We start from the raw sequence: 13,482 nt of genomic DNA, 5'->3' as shown, positions 1-13,482 counted from the left end.
TGCAGAGTGAAGCATCCCTGATCACCTTCAAAGGAAAAGGCCATTTGCACCAATGTTAGGTTTTGTTCTTAATTTCAACAACAGTTAACAATATATAGAGTGAACTGACAATTTAGCCACAAATAGCAAGATTTTTTGCATGAATTTTCATTCAGTGGGAACTATATTGAGGTTGCTCAAACCAAGCAGAAAAGAGACTTTCATTGCAACTGGAATGGCTCACTGTGCCATATGCTCTGCAGGACTGAATGACTGGAATTGAAACCACAGATATTTTTGCTTTCTACCCAAGAGTAAGCAAAGGCTACTGGTTAGAATCTATAAACTGGCAATGGGTCTTCGATTGTCTGTTTGAATCAGTAAGTTGCAGCATTTTTGAAGGTTAGTGAAAGCATTGTTTTATTACACAGTTTTCACTTCACGACAAAAGGTTTCTAATTTCCAGTTAATTTCACCTGTTACCACTTTTTTGCTTTACTAGTAAAGGACACCTTTAGAATAAAGAAAGAGTTCAAAAGAATTTCACTCATCAATGCAAGTCTTTCCTCCAAACAATAAATCTTCTCTCACCAGCTCATTAAATCTCAAAACATTCAGAATTTCAGCTTTAAAATCAAGAGTAAACTTTCCCAGTTAATTTTAGAAATAATGTTTTTGAAATTCATTTTTGCAAACTATTTCTGACCTTGATAGTATTTAATACTTTCAATGTTTCTGAAAATAACTAAAAACAAAAGCAATAGGCACATGGTGTCCAAAATATCTAAATTGTATATCCTGCCAGTCCTCATTTTGAGCTTTTAGTTTTGTCTAACAACTTAATATTACAGATTGGGACTACGACAAACTCAAACAGCAGTAGATTTACTCAGATTTAACAGTAGCAGACTCACCAATTTTAAGGGCATTTAAATGGTCATTGGATAGACATATGGACGTACATGGAATACTGTAGGTTAGATGGGCTTCAGATTGGGCTCACAGGTTGGTGTAACACCAAGGCCGAAGGACCTGCACTGCTTTGTAATGTTCTATGTAAAAAGCATCTTGCTGAGTAGACACTAGAAAGATTCGTGGCTGTTCTATTTTGTGAAATGGAACATAACCCTGTTTATTTTCCAAGAAAAATTTCCTGAATTCTTAGAATTTGATAAACCACTACAGATTCTTTTCACTTTCATTTGTACTATGCCAGCTTACAGAATGATTATGGAAATCTTGTTTTGCAAGAAAAGGATATTCTAGTTCAGATCGTACATCATCTAAGCGATGTGAAAACTCAATCATATCTTCTTCTTTGTGCTCATCAAATACTTTTAGTTGAATGTCCAATGCATCATTTTCAATTAATCTCAACTCCTGTGAAAATAAATTAGCAAAAATAACAATTTCAGCCCAATTCATATAGCATGAGAAAAAAATTAATATCCATGTGGAAATTAAATTATTTAAACTTGCAGTATTAAAGCAATAATCTGTTAGCATTTCAAAGATTTCTGTATGCACTTAAATAATTTAAAATTGTATTGCAAGTAACTGAGAATGCACAATTTGAATTTTAAACTAAATGCTTGTTTTTTTTAAGAATGTGTATCATTTTATTTCATGTTGGCTAAATGTTAATGTTACAAACATTGTTTACATATTAGAATGGGTATTAGAATGCATATGAGCATCTTATAGACAGATGTTATCAAGGTACACAATACTAGCTAAACCAACCTCTCAGCTGGATCAGTTGTATGCCATTAATATTACTGTTGTTTCGAAAAAAGGACAGCAACCAAAGAAACTTGACTTGCATATTTTGAGACTCATCCCAACAATTCATTTTTGCTTTCACTATTTTAATATAAACAATATTTACTACTTCATTATTAACTCCACTAATAAATATCTCTCCATTTCATAAAATTAAGATTGAATAATTTTTGTTTGGTAAAGATACTAAGGGTTATGGAACAAGTTGATGGAATTTAAGCACATGTTAGCCATAACCTAACTGAATGGCAGAACAAGCTCACTAGGATGAATACATAAGCGACAGTGTCCCATTTCCATCCTTTTGAGTTTTGGTTAACATATGAACAGAAGGTCAATCAAATACTACTATCATTGTAGTAAATGTTCTGTATCTCCAACTAGTGAAGAACAATTTTAGACAAGTATGTTGCTCTTATATTAGCTTTTACAAGAGATGACCATAACTATCATTATAATCTGTTCCACAGTACTTTCATTTAAACCAGTACTTTAACAAACTGAAAACTTTGATTTATTTTAAGTACTGTGTCACACACAATATCCTTCAAGCCTCAGTGCTGAAAGAAACATGGATTCACAAGGTATGAGGTGGATCAGAGAGCTCTCACAATGAATAAGTAGCAGAAAAAGCACGTTATCTCTTGGGACATCTGTAATGAGATGCACTGAACAGCATTTTAAATGACAGTATGAACTGTTCTTTATAAAAGCTCAAACAAGTTCCCTCTACTCAATTCATTTCCATTTCCTTCATTCACCCATAATGATTACATACTTACTACCCTTCCAGTAATGTTTTCTTGATTTAGTTCTTTTTAACTTTACAAATAATTTTTCAAGATCTGAAACTTAACAAATGCTTGTGTTCTCTTTCCAAAGACTTTTTGATTGTACTTTACATACAATTACATCAATTTACTTCATCACCAAGCTGTCTGACATTTAGTAAGTCAATATACTTATGCAGATTTCTTCAGAATAAACCAATATTAATTTGCACTATCCTTACCGGCAGGATCTCTCTCAATCCACAACGCACAAATTCATTCCGTAAGTGTATTCTCAAATCTAAATCATCAGGAGTGGTCACAAGTGCATTAATAAGCTGCATACAAGCCACCTAGATATGGGACAAAATATAGAGTTGGAATCGTGAAGCATAAAATTAATCAATGTTACATTAGCTGAATATCTAATAATGTTGAGGTCAGGGTTAAGGCACAAATTAAACAGAACAGAAATTTGGAACCAAGTATACAAATTTTAGTACGAGAGTGCTTAACATGGACTAGTCACATTGGAAAGTTCACATTCTGTTTTCCAACACAGATGTCCAGAAGAGGCAGTAATATTTTGAATGACTTAATAGTTGCTTTAATTAAAATTATTGAATATTGTGGAAGCTAATAAACTGAGGCAAAGCTTTGACTGTTTAATTTAAATTAAATTGGGAATGACAGAAATGTACTAGGTATTGTCATTGCAAAATGTTTCATTCTCATTAACCAATTATTCACCACTCATATCCGTGTACTTGCAAGGTCAGCAGTGACTCCATTGTTTTTCCTCATTGGTTCGTCCAGTCTGATTGCAACAACATTTGTGTTACATAGAGAGTTATACAGGAGCAGATCTGCATCTTGTGTTATTTATGTGAAGTCCGTACTGCTATCTATGTGAGTTTAGTAATCAAGAGACAAGGCTAATGCTCTGGAGTCAAGGGTTTGAATCCCATCTCAGCAGTGAAATTAAAATTCAATAAAACAGCTAGAATTAAAAAGTTAATTAATTGAATTAATTGAATCCATAAATCATCCTTAATTGTCCTTAAAACCTATCTGGTTCATGACTGCCCTTTAGGGAAGGAAATCTGCTACATTTGCCTGGTCTGACCTACATGTGACTGCAGACCCAAAGCAAGATGGTTGTATCAAAATCATTACAATGTCTTAAGAAAAGGTTTTCACAACCCTGCCAACCTGGCAAAAAGATCTGGAGGCTTGTGCCAACATTGGGAGAGTGATCCCGTAGGCTAGTCAAGAAACAGCCTAACACTGTCCATAAATCATGATTCTGTGAGTATGACTATGTTTAACAGAGCATAGTCAACATGCCTGAATATCTCCTGTCCCACTGGTAGGTCAGATCCATGAGAGATGGGAGCACAGTTGTATTCAATTAGGAGGGAGTTGCCTTAGGAATCCTTAACATGGACTCTTGATCCCGAGAAGTCTCTTGGTATCTACTACAATCTGAAACTTCTGGGTTCAGTACATACCCATTGCTACCATTACCATCAAGCTGAGAGCTCAACTTTTGACAATAAAAAGTGCAGGAAGGCACGTCAGGAGCAATACCAGGAATACCTACAAATAGTGTGTCAACCTGAGGAAGCAACAATGCTGGATTACTTGAGGCTAAACAGCAAAAGCAGCATGCTGCAGGGAAAAATATTGGGTATGGCATGTGTTAGCATGGATTAGAATGAAATAATGACGTTTAGTGAGCTTAACAAACAACAATCTTAACGTTTTTTTAAGATTCATTTTCCATTTATTCTTATTCAACAAAATTAGTTTGGTTAAAAAGAAGAGAAAGATACACAAGGCGGCTCAAGTTGAACAATATAGCAGACAGACAGAAGCTTATAAAAATACAATATGGTTGAACTAGCAGTGAACTAAGGCCTTATTTGGAGATGAAAGGTGAAGGTGACCCTCTACCACATTGAAAAAACAAAGCAATGGGATTTTTTTTCCAAAGATGGGAATAAAACACAGGTTCTATAAAATAGATAGGGAATGGCTGGGAACTGAAATATTAGGTGCCTCTGCAAATTTGGCATGTGAGAAAAACAAGGTATAAAATCATAGAATTCCTGCAGTACAGGAGGTGGCAATTTGGCCTATCCCTTGTGCAATGACTCTTTGAAGAGCATGGATCAAGGAAACAAAAATAACTAAAAACATCAGATAGGAATGAGTTCAAGACCAGGTTGTGCTCATAAGGAAAAAATAACCAAAGATTATTTTTGCTCTATAAAGGAAAAGGAGGGATCAGTGCCTAAAGTTAAAAGAATTAGCTGGAATATTTGAGGAGTAGAGAAGCAAGATAGTAGTCAATAAATCGTTAAGAGCTTTTATTTTATTTTTTTTTCTTTCTCGGGAAGTAGACATTACTGGCAAGATCAGCATTTTTTTTCCACAAACTCTAATTGTCATTGAGTAGCTTGGAAGACATTGTAGAGGGTAACCATGTTCCTAGAGGTCTGCAGGCACATGGAAGCTTGGCCAGCTGTGGAAGGCAAATTTCATTTCTGAAGGACACAAGTCAGCAGATGGGTTTTTACAACAATCCATGATAGCTTTGTGGTTTCCAGTTGGTTTCTTAGAGCAAGAGGTCAGTCAAATGTATGAGATATGTTAGGAGAGGAAAAGGGATCAAAGGGGAGAAACTAGCAAGTTCAGACTAGATCTAGGCAAGGAAAAGCACTGGATTTTATTTTTGTTCGCAAGAGAAGAGTGGCAACAAGGTTTGTATTTCTTGTCATTTCTATTTGCCCTTGCGAAGGTGGTAGTGAGCCACCACATTGATGCATCAAATCACTCAAATGATACTTCTGATGTACTCAAGTACACTAAACATTTTATTAGCCAGCACCTATGGGACCAGCAGTATTCCAATTGATCAAATATTCTGGATAATCAAAAGGTCTATATAAACAATGTAAAAACGCACACTAAGTAATAGAAACATAATTTGGGGATACACATATCATTGTTATATGTTAGTTACAGCACAAATCACTTAAAAATTAATGTAACTTTGCCTTAATTAAAACTAGCTAGCAAAGAGCCTTCTCACTTCCATCCTCAATTGGTTATTTGGACAGCATGGAAATCACGATATTGGAGGAGAAATTTACTTGAAATTGAATCAACTGTTGATATTTCATGTAGCCATTCTATTGAACAAGTATATTTACTTTGAGTTGAATAAATTTTTAAATTTATTGGACAGAGTAACAGTAAATGTCATGGTATTTGCGGTTTACAATTTTTGCTGGTTTATGAAGAGTGCCAGTTCACAGGGTGCTGTAGTTTGCTGTACTTCAAACGTGTTGCTTGCTCATGAGTGATGCATTTGTTTATTGCTGAAGATGAGCTATTTATTGAGCCTCCCCTCCTCCTTCTAGTTGTGGTAGAGGTACAAGTTCTGGATGTGGTACAAGTGCAGAGCTTAGAATTGATCCATTTTGCAGAATCCAATGGTTGCAGCTCTATTGCACATTTGCTATTTAGCACCTGAGTAGTCCTATGTTATGACTTCACCAGGTTGGCTCCATATTTTTGAGTAAGTCTGGTGCTGCTCCTGGCATGCCCTCCTGCACTATCCATTGAACCAAGGTTTACCCAAGAATAAGGGACGCGCCAGGACATGAGGCTTCAGACTGTGGTTAATTATAATTTTGTTGCTGATGGTCCAGAGTGGTTCATGACTGTCCAGTTTTGGTTGGCAATTTTGCTTGAAGTCCACCCGTTAGAGGACATCTACAACATGAAGACAGGACTTCATCTGTTAAATGACAGTGCAGCAGTCATTTCAATTGATACTGTCATATACAAAAGAATCAGAGATTAGTAGTTTGGTGAAGATCAGGTCAGGTAGAATACTCTCTCTTGGTGGTTCCATCACCATTTCCCACAAACCTAGTGTAACATCTACAGCCTTTAAGACTCAGCCAGCTCCGTCAGTATTGATACTCCCTAAACGACTCTTTGTGGTGAGCACCGAAGTCTCCAAGAGTATATTCTGTGCCTTTGCTACCGACAGTATTTTATCCAGGGTGTTCAACACAGCTTGTACCAATTCATCAGCTTGAGGTTTCCTTGCCCTTGTTTGACCTGTGGCCAATAGACGTTATAGCATCCTAAGGGAAATGTTAAGGACTCCCAGTGCAACTCTTCCCCAACTATATACAATGGTGCCATCAGTCTGTCAGTGGACCAGGACGTACCCAGCGATGGTGATGGTGATGTCTAGCACAGTCATACCTTTCCACAGTGTCAGGCTATTGCTTGACTAGTCCATGGGACAGCTGTCTCAATTTCGGCAAAAAGCCCCCAGATATTGACAAGAAGGAATTTGCTGGCTTTGCATGGCTGCATTTGCTATTTTTCTTTTTGCTGTGAGGTTGCTGTTTTGGTTTCTGTCCTTCCTTTAGTCTTTGTAATGCTTTCACATGGTTGAGTAGCTTACTGGGCCATTCTAGAGGGCAGTTAAGAGTCAGTCATATTGCTATGGGTCTGGACTCACATATAAGCTTGACCAGAAAAGCAAGTAATTAGATTTGTTTTTTTATTTCAGGTTAGCAACTCAAGCTCAGCATGTTAGTTTGGGAGAGAATGCTGCTTTTAAATGACTTCTTGTTTGATTTAGGGGATTTTACACAGGGACCAGTGTTGGTACTTCTCTGGTACTCTGAGATGCCTGTCGCAAATTGTTCCAAGTTTTTGAAACATCTAAGACTGCACAGATCATTGATTGCCCAGCAAATTATGACTTCATTCTCAGGGTGGAAATCCTAATCCTCAAATACGTTGTTGCTTAGCCAGCCAAAGACTGAAGTGGCAGAGTAGAAGCAAAGGTGAATTTTATTGTTTGTCAGCCTTTGTAGAGAATAGACTCTCAAGAGATGAAAAATAGTCCACATTTTCCAGGACCTCTAGCAATGAGATGAAGTATTTTGCTGTAGGAGTTAGCTAGAAGATGACTTTAGTCATAGAGGCGTTTATTGGAAGTTCCACTTTCTTCAGAGAAGTCAACAATGATCTGAAGCTCAACTTCTGAGTTATGGCACACCACAAAGATCACCTGCAAAACAAACCTCAGTGGCTGAGCTTGCACTAGAGTTAGGCTTGGTGATCCTGTTTTGGATTGTACAGGTTGGTCATGTTCACCTCTGTCCTATAGATTATCACCACAGATATGGGGAATTTGAAGTGAGATGTGATTTTGCCACCAGCCAAATGAAGAAGAGGGATGGCTCAATGACACAATCTTGTATGACCCCAACCTTCAGAGATAGACTCTGTGGCTTTTCTGATGGTCAGGATCACAGTTTCTAAGTCATTGTGGACTAAGCGGAGCAATGGTCAAATTTCTGAGTGCATCAAATTATTGAGTGCAACCAAATTTGAGGGAGATATTCCTTTAGTCTTTGGACTGACAGAGTTTGAGCTTTTTTTAAATATCAAAAACAGCCATGTACATCAGTCGACCCTGTCAATTGAACTTGACTTGTACTTATCATGCACCAAATATCATTCAATGATGCCTCTTGAAAAGCAAAAGTCACAATGCAACTCTGGAAGGAGTTCTTCAGTCACTAGGAGAAAAGGGATTGAGAAGAAAGTGGTGAATGTGGGTACAATTACAACATTTTAAAAGAATGTACATGAATCGGAAAGGTTTGGAAAGATAAGGGCCAGGAGCAGGCAGATAGGACTTGTTTAGTTTGGGAAAGGACTGGTTGGACCGAAGGGTCTATTTCTGTGCTGTATGACTCTATGACTCTGTAACTAAGCCACGGCTGTGAAACCTCTGGTCTATAACAGTAAATGTAACCTGGTGCCCATTAAATCAGAATTCACTAGATCCTAATGTCAACATGGATGAATACGTTCAGAACAAAAACAATACAATAGAGCAACATTTAAATTAATGATGGGGAATCAGCCTCTGCACTTCAATGTTCCAATCTTCACACCACCTCCCAGGGCCAGCAGCACTCAACTAAAGAACCATCTACATTCAGTTAAATTTCTCTTTCAATTTCTGAATTCCTGAATGCGTGACAGCACAAGCTTCAAAGTAGCCAGTTGAACCATGATTCAGTAAATAATTAACATTCAAGGTGAATGTATGCCACATCTAATTGTGCCATCTCAAGAATAAACAAACCTTTAATTGAACAGAGGTGTCACGTAGACCTTCCACAATGGGGTAAAATCTTGCCCATTTCCTTAATTCCCCTGCTGTAGTTATGGCTTCCAAAACATTTTCAAGGCTTAAAGATAAGTCAACAACAGTGTCAAATACAAAAACAATTGAGTACAACATTGTTGATCTATTATATATTATATAATTAAAGAAACTTTTAAAAATGGGCAACTAACTTGCAAACAAAAATTTTAATGACACAATAGATGGAAATATTGGAGGTGGAACAAACATGCCTTACACAGAGATACATTGGTCCAAATTTTCTGATGGCCAGTCAGTCATGAGTGCAACATTCCTGCAGAATCTCCATCACAGCACATTCCAAAAGGAATTGCCCATGGAATTGAAGATTCCACCGGGCAATTTCTCTATATCTGAAAACCTCCAGAAGTCTCCATTTAATATGGAGAATTCAGAAGGTTCCAAAGAAATTAAATGATTAATTACACAGGAATAGTTAGACTATTAACTATATAGTCTAATTCCTGAGTAACTGTACAGCTGACCCCATACTGTATCAACTCCTGGAAGTCAACCTGTCTTCATCTGTTCCTGAACAAACAGTTCTTGACCTATTCTGGACATAGACTTTGTCCAGGAGGAGCTTAAAAATGTGTTGCTGGAAAAGCGCAGCAGGTCAGGCAGCATCAAAGGAACAGGAGAATCGACGTTTCAGGCATAAGCCCTTCTTCAGGAATGAGGAGGGTGTGCCAAGCAGGCTAAGATAAAAGATAGGGAGGAGGGACTTGGGGGAGGGGCGTTGGGAATACGATAGGTGGAAGGAGGTTAAGGTGAGGGTGATAGGCTGAAGAGGGGGTTGGGGGCAGAGAGGTCGGGAAGAAGATTGCAGGTCAAGAAGGCGGTGCTGATTCTGAGGGTTGGGACTGAGAAAAGGTGGGGGGAGGGGAAATGAGAAAGCTGGAGAAATCTGCATTCATTCCTTGTGGTTGGAGGGTTCCTAGGTGGAAGATGAGGCGTTCTTCCTCCAGGTGTCGTGTTGCCATGGTCTGGCTATGGAGGAGGCCAAGGACCTGCATGTCCTTGGCGGAGTGGGAGGGGGAGTTAAAGTGTTCAGTCACAGGGCGGTTGGGTTGGTTGGTGCAGGTGTCCCAGAGGTGTTCTCTGAAACGTTCCGCAAGTAGGCGGCCTTGTCGACCCCTAAACCCCACCTCTCTGAACCTGAATTCTTTTCCCCACTCTGGAACAGACCCCACTTCACTTTCTTTGGAGCCAACCCTTGTTCACTTTCTCCAGACCTGAACCATTTCTTCCACTTTGTATCCTCCTCCCACTCTAGATTCATTCCTCTCGCTCACTGCCCTTGATCCCCTTGAACTCCTGGGACATGGCTGAAACTCACTTTTTAACCCTCCACCAACGCACTCCTGACCTGCCCCTACTTCCCACACACCCTCCACTTCCCTGTTCACGAAATGATCTGCACATATACTGCTCCATCACTGACCTCTTCTTACCCTCCACCAGCCTTGGTCCACCTCTTGGGACCATATCCCAACCTGCCCCACCAGACCCAGTTTCTCATAGCTACCCCACATGAACACAGTGCATCACTTGCCTGGCCTTTTGGTTGCCTGGCACTCTATCCCCAACCCAGATGGCATCTTAGCAACCTGAGCCCTTCCCGCTTGGCTTCCTATTTACTTGACACACACAGGCTCTCTGTGTGAGATTGCCATTCCTTGGCAATTCTGGCCCTTTGTTAGAAGTTAGAGTTAGAGAGACATGCAACTTAGAAACATTCTCTCTTTCTCTCAGTGTGTAACCATTAAAAGGACAGCAGTTTATCAAAGGGACATGTTTTAATGCTATACAAGAACTTATTTTCAACTTGTAGATTATGAGCGATAATCTTTCCTATTTGGAAGTCAAAGCAGTATATGAAGAAAAGTTAGAAATGAGAACAGGTATTAAGCATGTTATCAATCTCAATAATTCTCTAACAGTAAAATCTGATCTTACTTCAGACAACACCAATGTTTTGCGTTTGATGAGCTTGCTTCACAGTTTTGTCTTGATAGCCATTCCAATCTATTTTCCTTAATTCCATAATCTAAACACACTGAATTATACAGCGTTTTTAAAATTAATCACAGAAGTTTTCAGATAGGATGTTGACCTTCCAAATTCTTGTTTTCTTTTTCTTACTAGGTTACTGCGTCTGATTTTCTTCCAAACTATCCAAAAGAATATACTTCATGATTTTACTTGTTCTTGAGGAAGGTTAAAAAAATATGGTTTTGCCTTATATTCCTACTCACTTCTGACACTCAACTCCTCTAACCAATGCTCAGCTATTCAATTGTGAAAATAAAGCTATGAATATTTCCTAAAAGATATTGCACATTTCTTATGTTCCATTTTGTTTAAGAACGCTAAGACTAGGACCTTGAAAGGGACTTTCTATTTGAAGGAGTACTCACTGCTCTTCCTTTAATTACATATTTGCTTTTCTTTCCAATTTTTCAAATCACACTTTATGTCAAGATTGTACTTAAAATAATTCATGCCTAATTAATAACACATGAATAATAATTTATCAACAGAAAGCGTTAATATTGTATGTTGATTTTGTTTTCCATTGCTTTTTAAATGCTGAATTAACAACTATACATGTAACATTCCATTATCTTTTCTCTTTCAAATACTGAGCAGATAGTTAACATATATTTAGCATATTGTCACCATAAGCATGCTATACCATGATTTATTCAGTAAATTTTGTAAAATCTATAACTATGACTGTCAAATCCATTTCTGCTTTGTAGAAACTAATAAAATTACTCTTATAAATACTCTAAAGCAATAATAAGATCAAGATAACTTAATATGTGTATCACACGTCAACTTTCTCTCTCATCAATGCTTTATCAGCTATCAATGGTCAAAACTCATGAACTTTTATTGAGGTCAAACATTTTCGCAAAGTAAAGGCAGCAAGTGCATCTATAATGAATGGAAAGATGCTGTCGTGAATCAAAAGGACAGAAGACTCTTGGACCACATCCTAGGACTGGAAAATAAGTTGGTAAAGTAGACAAAGGAAATTTGTATTTTATCAGCCAAGGCACAGAGAGAAAGGTTAAACATGCTATGTCAAACTGCATAAATCACTAGTTGGGTCATAGCTGGAATGCCATTTGCAGTTCAGGTCCCTACACGATAGGAAAGATGCAATGCCTTTCAGATGGTGCATGTAGATTTCGGGCAATAATACCTGGACTGAAGAATTTTAGGTCTGAGGAAAGATTGAATGGGCTAAGGTCATTATTTTGGAGCAGAAGAGTTGAGGGGAAACCCATCAAAGAATGAAAAATTGAGGGGTCTAGATAGAGTGGACAGAATGCCCTATACCCCTTCACTGAAAGACTCATAACCAGGCCTAAATGGTATGAGGTTTACAGGTGATTTGAGGAGAAAGATTTCACCGGGATGTGATGAGGACTTGAAATTCATTGTCTGAAAGCTTGATAGAGGGTAGAAATCTGTATTTAATTTAATTGAACATGCACTTGAAATGTAGTAACCTACAAGCTATAGAACAAGAGCTGGTAGGTTGGATAAGGCTGGATGATTACTAGTAGCTGGCACACAATAGATCAAATGGCCTTTTTTCGTATTTTAAGTTTCTATGATTCTATACATAGTGAAGAAAACACTTAACTACTAATTGTGATAAATGGATGCAAACTGCAATAACATGCTAAAAGCACAACTAATGTGTTGACAACAAATATAATTGGAATTTAAAACAGAGCGGATGAGCATCAACTGCAAACTCTTCCAGTGGAGGAAAAACCAGTATAAAAAAATCACATTACCACAGGAATTAGGTACAAATTTTCTTCCCTCGTCCTTACATTGTGACAATGCATAATAAACAAGCCCAATTAACACAAGTAACATTATGTCCTCTGATGTTTGAAACAAATCTTCTGTTAAAAATAAATATCATATAACAACGTTTTCAGAACTGGCAGCAATTAATGCATATTATTTCTTCAAATGTCCTGTATAGCAATGCTGCCTCCTGTGAAACTCACATTCAATAGAGGTAACAAAAAAGATCACCCACTTACATATTTTCTTCTCCCACAATACAAATTGCTGACAGAAGCTTGATTGCATCTGTCATCATGGTAGGCTGCCTGGGATCAACAGCTCTGGCCAGCAAGAATATACTTCGTTCTTCTTCCAGGATTCTTTCCAATCCATACTAAAATTAGTGAGGTGGCAAATTTATTGCATATTAGTCACAAAGTTACGTTTTCAAATTCACAGAGTAATTTGCAATCAATACTAAATAAAGGAATTTGTTTTTTCTCTCTAATCAGTCAAATGGGCTTACTACAGACTATTAGTTGCAGCTCAAATTGTCTGCTGTCTTTGCATATGCAACAACTTCATTTTGACAACTAGGCAAAGGATACATAAATTGAAAGATTTGGACATGTACTCCATCGCATTCCGCTGGTCCATCATATTTTCATTTTAGAAAACATACACACAAAAACTTCAAGTCAATCTTTCCAGGCTTTCATGTATTCTTCTTTGTAATCAAAAGCAACACTCAATTTTTCAGGAAAAATTAATTGCTATTTGTAAAAAATCAATATCCATACATTCAATGAAAAGTCTGTATTAGAACATTAAACTTAACGCACTAAACAAAGAATTCAAAATGATAACTTTAAA

The 13,482-nt window shown here is 37.6% G+C and overlaps 1 protein-coding gene across 2 annotated transcripts in view; it reads right to left on the bottom strand.

Moving 5' to 3' along the window:
• Positions 1 to 13,482, bottom strand: part of diaph3 (diaphanous-related formin 3) — a 582,462-nt gene that overhangs the window by 427,637 nt on the left and 141,343 nt on the right. For both annotated transcript variants that reach the window (XM_087987864.1, XM_087987865.1), the window contains exons 8-11: positions 12,867 to 13,003; positions 8,728 to 8,833; positions 2,774 to 2,884; positions 1,241 to 1,359 (exon numbers count right to left, since the gene is read on the bottom strand). In XM_087987864.1, the coding sequence (XP_087843990.1) occupies positions 1,241 to 1,359; positions 2,774 to 2,884; positions 8,728 to 8,833; positions 12,867 to 13,003 (473 nt within the window). The remainder of the gene's footprint in view (positions 1 to 1,240; positions 1,360 to 2,773; positions 2,885 to 8,727; positions 8,834 to 12,866; positions 13,004 to 13,482) is intronic.

Source organism: Chiloscyllium plagiosum, unplaced genomic scaffold (assembly GCF_037043375.1).
Source record: "Chiloscyllium plagiosum isolate Xiang-an unplaced genomic scaffold, Cpla_swu_hap1 HiC_scaffold_6, whole genome shotgun sequence".
Classification (NCBI taxonomy): domain Eukaryota; kingdom Metazoa; phylum Chordata; class Chondrichthyes; order Orectolobiformes; family Hemiscylliidae; genus Chiloscyllium; species Chiloscyllium plagiosum.
Note: the sequence above shows the minus strand (reverse complement) of the source record. Positions and strands in the feature narration are given on the sequence as shown.